The sequence below is a fragment of the Chiloscyllium plagiosum genome, chromosome 14, assembly GCF_004010195.1.
Source record: "Chiloscyllium plagiosum isolate BGI_BamShark_2017 chromosome 14, ASM401019v2, whole genome shotgun sequence".
Classification (NCBI taxonomy): Eukaryota; Metazoa; Chordata; class Chondrichthyes; order Orectolobiformes; family Hemiscylliidae; genus Chiloscyllium; species Chiloscyllium plagiosum.
Window position 1 is genome coordinate 5,326,549 of NC_057723.1, and position 11,785 is coordinate 5,338,333.

The 11,785-nt window shown below is 39.0% G+C and overlaps 1 protein-coding gene across 4 annotated transcripts in view; it reads right to left on the reverse strand.

The window, feature by feature from the left end:
• LOC122556429 (protocadherin-10-like) overlaps positions 1 to 11,785 on the reverse strand; it is a 235,457-nt gene that overhangs the window by 113,805 nt on the left and 109,867 nt on the right. For 3 of the 4 annotated variants that reach the window (XR_006313538.1, XR_006313535.1, XM_043703068.1), the window contains one exon: positions 8,401 to 9,633. The exons of the other annotated variant lie outside the window; for it this stretch is intronic. Coding sequence is in view for 1 of the 3 variants with exons in the window: in XM_043703068.1 (XP_043559003.1) it covers positions 9,619 to 9,633 (15 nt within the window). In the remaining 2 variants the exon portion in view is untranslated. Of the gene's footprint in view, positions 1 to 8,400; positions 9,634 to 11,785 lie in introns of those variants that run through there. 4 annotated transcript variants of the gene reach the window in all.

Sequence of the window (11,785 nt, forward strand, 5' to 3'; positions counted from 1 at the left end):
ACTATTTATTAATCAATATTGTTACCATTCTTAATATAACCAGAGACAGAATGTAAGACAATTGGCAAAAAACTAAATTTGACATAAGGGGAAAGAAACAGAGTTAACTTTTCAACTTCATTTTTCAGAACTGCAAATTCAGTTGAGAAAAGTTCCTGAAGTCATGTTAAACTCAAAGCTTTAACTTGGTTTCTTTGTCCACAGATGCTATCATAGTTTCTCTGGCATTTTCAGTTTTTATTTCCAATTTTCAGCACCTGCTGTATTTCTTTGTTGACATGACGAGAATGTTTTTACCACGAGTTGTGTCTGAAAAAGTGGTGGAAGCCGATTCAGTAATAAATTTCAGAGATGAGAAAAAAATTGCACGTGATAAGCAATGGCAGTGAAGTGGGATTCATTGCAGAGTTCTGTCAAAGAGATCCATAGGTCAAATGATTTCGTTCAGTGCTACATCATCCTATGATTCTATGAATCTGTCAATGATACAAAAGGCTAGATTTCCACTACTGAGGAAGGATAGCTTGAGACTGCTTAAAAGGCCGCCTCATATCTCTGTGGCTTCTTCGCAGTTATCTGTTTATACATAAGGCTCTGTAGCTCCCAACCTTCACACCTTTCCCACCCACCATGCCACAACTGCTCCCACCCATCTCCCATGATCCCTCAAGCCTTCCATGGCAACTGGTGCCCGAACCACCCTAATGGCTCCTCATATTCTCCATGCTAACTCATCAAACTTTTCCTGCCCATTTACAAATACAGTATACACTCTGTATAGAACCAATGAACTTAATAACAACTGTAGCATTTCTGGAACAGCTTAAAAATACCCATGTGTCATTTTCTTTTAAATTAATGCCCATTGCTTTAACCTTCTAAAAGTTTCAATCAAACAACTTTGTAAAGAAACAACAACAGATGCTATGTGTATTTAATACTTCTTTATCTTGCTCAAATAAACAAAATCTATTGACAAATTGTATAATAGAAAAACACAGCTTATTAAAACATCATTGAAACTTTGCAATCATAGAATCATACAATCACACAATCAGCACATTGTGTCTGGACCATGAAAAATACTTTACTATCTACACTACTCCCAAATTCATTTGAACCCAGTTCTGTATATCTATGATTCCATTTTTATTCCTGACAAAAACAACAAAATCTTTATTCATCCATTGTTCCCTAATCCCACCAGCTTTATCTATCATTCTAACAGGAATATAATAACTCTGAACTCTCATTATCACACTTTTGAAAGAACTCCAATTTACCTGCAGTGTATTCCAATCAACTTTTGAATGTTCTTGTCTCACCCCATTAAAATTTGCCTTACTTCAGTTAAGAATTTAACTTTTACAGAAGGCTTATCCTTTTCCAAAACAGTTTTAAAACTAATAAAATTATGATCACTAGACCCAAAGTGTTCCCCTAATAACACTTGCCTTGCCTTATTACCCAAGAGAAGGTCTAGTTTTGTGCCTTCTCCAAAGGAATATTTACATATTTATAAAGAAAACTTTCTTGAACACATTTAACAAATTCTTCACGATCCAAATCTTTAACACTATGGTAGGTCCAGTCAATGTTTGGAAATTAAAATCATTTCTTGTTACAACCTTACTATTCTTATTTGTATCTGTGATCTCTCCACATATTTGTTCCTATTCGGGAGCCTATAGTACAATCCCATCGAGGTGATCATTCCTTTTTTATTTCTAATTTCAACCCATATATTTTCACCAGAAGATGTGTCAGAAATATCTTCTGTCATTATAGCAGTAATGATGTGGAGATGCCGGTGTTGGACTGGGGTGGGCAAAGTTAATAAATCACACAATACCAGATTAAGATCCAACAGGTTTATTTGGAAGTACTAGCTTTCAGAGCGCTGCTCCTTCATCAGGTAGCTGTGGAGCAGAATCATAAGACACAGAATTTATAGCAAAAGATCACAGTGTCATGCAACTGAAATGATGTATTGATCAAACCTAGATTGCTGTTAAGTCTTTTAGCTTTTAGGATGGATTGCTGGTTACAGCGCTAAGTGACATAGCAGTGAACCTGCACAGTTACTGTCTTTGCTGTTTGAATTCATGTATTGCTGGATATTGGATTGCATCTGGGAAAAGTAACAAATAGTGAAAATCACAACTAATCTTGGAGGAACCTGTTTGGGAGAGGTCACAGCACAGAAACAGATAAGTGAATATTTTAAGCGTGGCTTTACACTAACTCTGCAGTAGTGAGTAGTGTCTCAGAGAGGGTGCAGAATGTTCTCAAGGGGGAGAGGGGCCAGCAGGAGGTTATTGTATACATTGGAACCACCGCATTGAAAGGGAAAAGTTTGAGATTCTGAATAGAGATTATAAAGAGTCAGGCAGGAATTTAAAAAGAAGGTCTTTGAGAGTAGTAATATCTGGATTACACCCAGTGCTGCAAGCTAGTGAGGGCAGGAATAGGAGGATGGAGCAGATGAATGCATGCCTGAGGAGCTGGTGTATGGGAGAAGGATTCACATTTTTGGATCATTGGAATCTCTTTTGGGGTAGAAGTGACCTGTACAAGAAGGACGAATTGCACCTAAATTGGAAAGGGACTAATATACTGGCCGGAAGATTTGCATGAGCTGCTCGGGAGGACTTAAACTAGTAAGGTGGGGAGGTGGGGAGATAGTGAGAAAAGATCAATCTGAGATGGGTATAGTTGAGAAAAGAAGTGAGTCAAACAGTCAGGGCAGGCAGGGACAAAGCAGAGAACAAGGCAGGACTGATAAATTAAACTGCATTTATTTCAATGCAAGAGGCCTAACAGGGAAGGCAGATGAACTCAGGGCATGGTTAGGAACATGGGACTGCGATATCATAGCAATTACAGAAACATGGCTCAGGGATGGACAAGACTGGCAGCTTAATGTTTCAGGATATAAATGCTATAGGAAGGTTAGAAAGGGAGGCAACAGGGAGGGGGAGTAGTGTTTTTGATAAAGGATAGCATTACAGCTGTATTGAAGGAGGATATAACCAGAAATACATTCTGTGAAGTTATTTGCATTGAACTGAGAAATAAGAAAGGGATAATCACCTTCTTGGGATTGTATCACAGACCCCCTCCTCCCCATAGTCAGAGGGTAATTGAGAAACAAATTTGTTAGGACATCTTAGTTGTCTGTCAGAATAATAGGGTGGTTGTGGTAGGGGATTTTAACTTCCCAAACATAGACTAGGACTGCCATTGTGTTAAGGGTTGAGATGGAGAGGAATTTGTTACTGTGTACAAGAAAATGTTCTGATTCACCTACTAGAGAAGTTGCAAAACTTGACCTACTCTTGGGAAATAAGGCAGGGCAGGTGACTGAGGTATCAGTGAGTGTGCACATTGAGGCCAGCAACCATTATTCTATTAGTTTTAAAGTATTGATGGAAAAGGATAGACAAGGTCTAAAAGTCGAAGTTCTAAATTGAGAAAGGCCAATTTTTGAAGGTATTAGGCAAGAACTTTCAAAAGCTGATTGGGGGCAGATGTTCACAGGTAAAGGGAAAGCTGGAAAATGGGAAGCCTTCAGAAATGAGATAATGGGAGTCCAGAGACTGTATTTTCCTGTTAGCGTGAAAGAAAACGTTGGTAGTTATAAGGAATGCTGGATGACTAAAGAAATTGAGGGTGTGGTTAAGAAAAAGAAAGAAGCATATGTCAGTTATAGACAGGATAGATCGAGTGAATTGTTGGAAGAGTATAAGGGCAGTAGAAGTGCACTTAAGAGGGAAATCAGGAGGGCAAAAAGGGGACATGAGATAGCTTTGGCAAATAGGGTTAAGAAGAATCCAAAGGGTTTTTACAAATACATTAAGGACAAAATGGTGACTAGGGGAGAATAGGGCCATTCAAAGAACAGCAGGAGATGGGGGAGATACTAAATGAGTATTTTGCATCAGTATTTACTGTGGAAAAGGGCATGGAAGATATAGACTGTAGGGAAATAGATGGTGACATCTTGAAAAATTCCTTATTACAGAGGAGGAAGTGCTGGATGTCTTGAAATGCATAAAAGTGGATAAATCCCCAGGACCTGATCAGGTGTATGCAAGCACTCTGTGGGAACCTAGGGAAGCAATTGCTGGGCCTCTTGCTGAGACATTTGTGTCATCGATAGTCACAGGTGAAGTGCCTGAAGACTGGAGGTTGGCTAACGTGGTGCCACTGTTTAAGAAAGGTGGTAAAGACAAGCCAGGGAACTATAGACCAATGAGCCTGATGTCGGTGGTGGGCAAGTTGTTGGAGGGAATCCTGAAGGACAGGGTTTACATGTTGCTGTGGTTCTGTTCGCCGAGCTGGAAGTTTTTGTTGCAAACGTTTCGTCCCCTGTCTAGGTGACATCCTCAGTGCTTGGGAGCCTCCTGTGAAGCGCTTCTGTGGTGTTTCCTCCAGCATTATAAAGGCCTGTCCCTGCCGCTTCCGGTTGTTAGTTTCAGCTGTCCGCTGTAGTGGCCAGTATATTGGGTCCAGGTCTATGTGTTTACATGTACTTGGAAAGGCAAGGGCTGATTAGGGAGAGTCAACATGGCTTTATGCATAGGAAGTCATGTTTCACAAACTTGACTGAGTTTTTTTGAAGAACCAACAAAGAGGATTGATGAGGGCAGAGCGGTAGATGTGATCTATATGGACTTCAGTAAGGTACTCAACAAGGTTCCCGATGGGAGACTTGTTAGCAAGGTTAGATCTCATGGAATACAGGGAGAACTGGCCATTTGGATGCAGAACTTGCTCAAAGGTAGAAGAGTGCCACAAGGATTGGTGCCGGGTCCACTACTTTTTGTCATTTATATAAATGATTTGGATGTGAGCTTAAGAGGGATAGTTAGTAAGTTTGCAGATGACACCAAAATTGGAGATATAGTTTTCAGCGAAGAAAGTTACCTCAGATTAAAATGGGATCTTCATCAGATGGGCCAATGGGCTGAGAAGTGACCGATGGAGTTTAATTTAGATAAATGCGAGGTGCTGCATTTTGGGAAAGCAAATCTTAGCAAGACTTATACACTTAACGATAAGGTCCTCGGGAGTGCTGCTAACAAAGAGACCTTGGAGTGCAGGTTCATAGCTGCTTGAAAGTGGAGTCGCAAATAGACAGGATAGTGAAGAAGGTGTTTGGTATGCTTTCCTTTATTGGTCAGAGTATTGAGTATCGGAGTTGGGAGGTCATGTCATAGCTGTACAGGACATTGGTTAGGCCACTGTTGGAATGGTGCATGAAATTCTGGTCTCCTTCCAATGGGAAAAATGTTGTGAAACTTGAAAGGATTCAGAAAAGATTTACAAGGATGTTGCCAGGGTTGGAGGGTTTGAGCTATCGGGAGAGGCAGAACTGGCTGGGGCTGTTTTGCCTGGAGCGTCAGAGGCTGAGGGGCGACCTATACAGGTTTATAAAATCATGAGGTGCATGGACAGGATAAATAGACAAAGTCTTTTCCCTGGGGTGGGGGAGTGCATAACTAGAGGGCATAGGTTTAGGGTAAGAGGGGAAAAATATGAAAGAGACCTAAGGAGCAACTTTTTCATGCAGAGGGTGGTACACGTATGGAATGACCTGCCAGAGAAAGCGGTGAATGCTAGTGCAACTGCAACATTTAAAAGGCATCTGGATGGGTATGTGAATAGGAAAGATTTGGAGGGATATGGGCTAGGTGCTGGCAGATGGGACTAGATTAGGTTTGAATATCTGGTCAGCATGGACAAGTTAGACCAAAAGGTCTGTTTCTGTGCTGTACATCTCCATGACTCTATGTAAATCCCAGAATTTCAAGTTACATTCTCAAGATAATTTCAGGTTTTATAAAAAGAAGTGACATCCTAGAAGCATGGCACTTCAACTGGAACTCTATCAACAAATACATTGACTTGGATCTCATTTACCACCCCGAGTAGAAGAACAGGAAATGGCATCACCACAGGAAATGATATCATCAACAAGGAAACCTAAACACATAAATAACAAGTGGGCCATACCACCAGTGCTTCACCAGGGGCTCACTGATGATGTTATCTAGAATGGTAATGAAACATCTGAGAAGTAACCTTCTAGCTCAGCAAACAAACTTACATCCAGAACCTCAAACTGAGCTACAAACCTTCTCAACCCTTACAAGCATGACATCTCAGCTCAGACAATGCATTAAAGGTTACAGTTTGTCTATATCCCAATCTTGACCCAGACTAGTTCTAAACAGATTGGGATACAAATAGAATCTAACCTCATTTTTAATGCATTGTCTGAGCTGAGATGTCACCTTTTTTGATAAAGCCTTAAGTTATCTCAAGAATGTTTCTTGAACAAAGTCCTGGGATTTACATATTAATGAACCAAAACCTGCAACCTATTCTAAAACAGCAATCGAGGTTTCTTCAATGTATTATTTCACTTACATGACACTGTGGTCTTTTGCTATAAATTAAGCATCTTATGATCTTGCTCCACAGCTACCTGATGAATGAGCAGCACTCTAAAAGCTTGTACTTCCAAATAAATCTGTTGGATTATAACCTGGTGTTGTGTGATTTTTAACTATAGCAGTAATGCTTTCCTTAATCAACAATGTCACTTCTCTTCCTCTTTTGCCTACCTTTTTATCCTTCCTATAGCATCTGAAACCCAGAACATTGAGCTGCCAGTCCTGTCTATCCCTCAAGTTTCTGTAATAGCATTGACATACCAATGCCATATTCCCAAATATACCCTTGAAATAAAAGCAGTTTAATTCTTCAAAGACTTGCTCTTGTTTGCCTTTTCTAATTAACTTGTGTTTTTCAGATTCAGAGCCACTTTATCTATCTATTTACTCTGCTATTTAAGATCCCTCCACCCCTTCCCCCGACTCTGATAGCTTAAGTAAGTCTCCCTGCTAGGACATTGATCCCTTTTCAGTTCAGGTGAAAGGGAAGTTCACCTTTCAATTGCATTCTTTTCAACAGTACACAAAACTGAATATCTGTTTGAGAGAGAAATAGCCGCAGGAGACTTCTGAACTACCTTCTCACCTTTCCTGACAGTCACCTATTTTTCAGACTGATTCTGCAGTGTCATCACTTCTCTAAATCTACGAGCTATCTAACTCTGTATCTCATGTATGCCCTCAATGACATCAAGCCTAAAAAGAAGCAGCTTTCAATAGTATCTTTTATATATAAAATAAATTACCTTTCCTTACCCAAAGAATTAATATTAAGCATCTAAAAAATAACGAAACAGCAGCCAACAACTGAAGTTGATCAGCCATAATATTTTCATTAATTCATGGGATGTGTGTATTGCAAGCAATTATTGCCCATCATTAATTGCTCTTCAGAATGAGGTAATGGTGAGCCACCTTCAGTAAATGCAAGAAAGTCACTTGCTTGGAATTTCAAAGTACTTGCTAATAAGATATTTAATTATCTTCGGAAAGTTTCAGATTTTTTAGTTAATTCATGAATTTTACTCCCTTAGCTGTTGTGGTAATAGGATTGAACTCATGCCTGTGGTTTATGAATACAGGTCTCTGGAGTACTCATCCAGTATCAGGACCAGGCTCTTGACTTTTTCTAATTCATCCACGGGATGTTGGTATCGCTGGCTGGCATTACTGGCAATAAATGCATTTATTGTCCATCGCTAATTTGCTCAGAGGACAATTGAGTTAACAGCATTACTGTGGGTCTCCAGTCACATGCTGTACAGACTAAGTAAAGATGGCAGATTGCTTCCCATAAGGGGGAGACAGGCTTTTACAGCAATTAACAGTGATACATGGTTGCTATTAGACTAGCATTCACTTCTAGATTTTTATTAAATTTGAATTTAACACTCTACCACTGTGGGATTTGAGCCCATAATTCCAGAACATTAGCCTGGGTCTCTGGGTTAATAGTCCAGTGATATTACCTTTGTATCACCACCTCCCAATCCAACTGAATGGCTTGAGGGAGTGAACAGCTCCTTCCTGTTTGCATATTTCTATGTTCATAATCAAACATATACATTTACATGACCTGTTATAATGATTTCCTTCTTCTTCTTTCATGTACATTTTTCCACCTGTACTAAATGCTTGGTTTGTTTGAAAGAAACGAGTTAGACCACCCTTTCAGCTGAGGGACATCCTGTTGGAACTTAATGGTTTCTAACTAAGCTACTCCAGAATATCTGCTACCTATAGTGACTACAGAGAAAATGCATTAGTGCAAGTATTTTGTTGATTTTCTTTTAGATAACGAATGTTGACTTCAATCTACTGTGTCCACACTCTCTGGAGTTGAATTAACAGCAGTGTGAGTGCTTTGATCTGAACTCCTTCTGTTGGTGTTGAAGCTTCAACTCAAGTTAGACTTAATCAATTCATCAAATGTGGCCCTGATGACACCATCAGAAATTTCTGCTTCAATACAAGTTACTGAATAAATTCATGGAAGAAAGCAAAAGGAACTTTACGTTAATCATCACTTCTGGAACACTTTAATCTTAAAAAAACCTTCATCACAGGGAAAGAATCTTCCCTGGTCACCATGTGTATATAGAATGGAACAGTCACACTGATCATTCCTAACAGTGGAATTTTGAACATGTTCTGAAGAGATAGCAACTAGAGGAATTTGTTACCTGTGATTTGGTGGTTTGTAAATTTGTGCACTGTTTCTGTGCTTTGTATTTGTTTATGACAAATATATTGCTGTGTCAACACTATATTATCTGTTTTACATATGTCATTAATGATTACAGCAGCTTAAAATATATGATTAATCCAGTTTAACAATGTAAATTTGCCCAACACTTTTATAAGAATACTCAGCAAACAAGTTATCATTTGGTGTTACAATTTTAAAAAGCTGAATTCCTAAGAAAGTAGCCTGGTTTTCACACAAACAATGAGATGAGTGAATGGGATTGAGAAAGAAGTTCTAACTATATGCTCAGAACTAAATGCTATGTAAATGTTGCATTCTTTATTAGGAAAAGGAAATTGGTTCTGCCTCAAATTGACATTGTAGCTGCAAAATAATGTGCATGTGATTAAGGCAAATGATATCCAAGCAAGTGCTACAAGTCTGCTTTCAGAGTAATAATGCAAAGCCAGTTATTAGCCAGCCACTGTATTCCTATAAGTCGACATCAACCTCAAAACAGCATTTATGTAAGAATTCTATAGTTCAAACGAGCGCAAAGAGTATGTTCAAGGTGAGACATTGCTTTTACAGTCTCAGGTTACAGATATATTGTTGGATGTTCTTTATTGTAGGCGAGGAAGGAGACTAGCATGTAATCAAAGCCAAATGAGAAATAGAATCCAGAAGAGATGCGAGAGTAAAATGTATGGGATTTACTTCAATTCCAGATGGGAGAATGTAAGCAGTCTTTTCTGACTCTGAAGTCATTTTTTTCATGCTCTTTTTGCAATCCAATGCAGGAATTATTGACTTTCTTAAACAAAAAAAATTTTCCTATTTGATAGCGGATATTCCTAGCATTCATGAATCATCTGTGGATGCCCACCATTTCAGGTGCCCACTCTCCGAGAGGAGCCTCCTCATTGCCACCAGCTACAGGGGTAGAAGTGAGAAACACCACAGAAAGCTTCACAGCCACAAACACTGGAAAAAAAAATGATGAGAAAAGTCAAATCAACATGCCCCAACCAGATCTGTACCTTCCTTCTTCAGATAGCTCTTCATTTGCACTTATAGCAATGACTTTACATTTATACAGAGCCTTTAAAATAATGAAGTGTTCTAAGGCACTTATAAGAGGATAATCAGACTGAAATTTAACACTCAGCCTCAGGAGTGATATTAGGATGGGTAACCAAATGCTTCATTATAGCGGTAGGTTTTCATTGTATTCTTCAAGTAGGAGGATAAAAAAAGAGATAGAGACGTGCAGGGAAGGAAAGTCAGAATTTGGGAATTAGGCAGCTGAATGTGGAGCCAGCAATGTGGAGACACTAGAAATTCGGCATGCAAGGGAATTAGAGGAATATCAGGTTCTAAGCAAGTTACAGGGCGGGAAGAAGTTGTAAAGCTAGGGGGAGATCATGGAGGGATTTGAACACAGGCTGATAATTTAAGTGACTAGACTGGAAACAAAGCAAGCCAGTCAATGCAGGGGTGATGGATGATTAAGGTTTAGTTCAAGTTAGGCTACAGGCTTCACAGCTTTGATTGAGCCAAATGTTAAACAGTGTAGAAGATGGAACACAACCCAGGAGAGCGTTGGATTTGTCAAGCCTGGAGTTAATAAAAGTATAGATGTGGGTTTCAGCAGAAATAGCTTGAGGCAAGAGCAGTGATGGGTAATTCTATGAAAGACAACATAGGCAGTGTTGGGTGATAAAGAGCGTCAAAAGCTCACCTTTAGGTCAAACAGAAATGGAGATTATGCATAGGTTAAGGTTCAGCCTCAGATCGTGCAATGAATCACTGGCTAGGGAATGTAGTTTACAGAAAGGGTCGAATAAATTGATCTTTCTGATATTAAATTGGAAAAAAATTCTGCTCTGGACGTACACAAGCACAGAAAGATGCCAATCAAGAGCTAACCCAAGTCTAGTTGCTTTACCTGGGTTTAGCCAAAGACAAACATTATTCAGTCCACAACAAGTTCCGATTATTTTGAAAATAATTAAATTCAAGGGAATGTAGGAACAAGGGAGATTGCAATGGAAGAAGATAAAGAAACAGCAATTTCAGTGTTTCACACCAATCTGATTTCTATTTACCCAATTTGTCCTGGAACAAATAACCATTTGAACTGAAGCAAATTTACTTACCTCCACTTTTCATGTGTGAAATTAAGTTCACACTGATAACCATACATTGCACAGGCAAGATATTTGAAAGTGAAAAAAATAAATCCACCATGTTTTACTTCTATTTTTAAAAAGACATTTTGGCACTGAAACGTATTGTTGCTAAACTGGGGAACTTGCATCTGAGGTGCTGCATCACACAACATACATTGTATGGCTTTCTGGCTGCCTGTAACAGCCCTCACGACACAAAGTAGGGAAGTCTTTGAATAACTTAGCTGACGTATATCAGAAGGTTAACAACATTGTGTAAAACACTGCTTATTTCTCTTGATACCATTTGTGAATCTTGATGTGTGCAATTTGGCAGCCCTGTCAGCCTACATAACAACAGTGATTAAATTTAATAAAATTAAAAACATCTTGAGTAATTGAGAGAACTTTTATAAAGAAGGAAGATAGTTTTGGAATGAAATGGCATCAGGACGTTCCAAAGTGCTTTAAAGACAGTGAAATACTTTCAAGGTAAAGTCCGACTTACAGCAAATGATAATCAGTGTATTACCTGTCATACTGAAAATCTTTGATGGATAAATTTTGGTAAGAGCCAAATTACCTGAATTTTCTTTGAAGAGTGCTATTAGATTTTTCCTACTGACTCAGTTTACTGCCTCATCTGACAGTACAGCACTTCTTTCATACTGTTGTGAAACATCAGCCTGGAAGGTGTTTTCAAGTCTCCAGAATAGAACTAAAATATGCAACATTCTAATTCAGAGACAAGACTTTACCAATGAATCAAAGCTGGCTCAAGTAAATACAAGTTCCGATGATCAGAACCATACATCAAAATCTTCACTTTCTGGATTAGTGGTGCTGGAAAAGCACAGCAGTTCAGGCAGCATCCAAGGAGCAGTAAAATCAACGTTTCAGGCAAAAGCCCTTCATCAGGAATACAGACAGAGTGCCTGAAGAGTGGAGAGATAAATGAGAGGAGG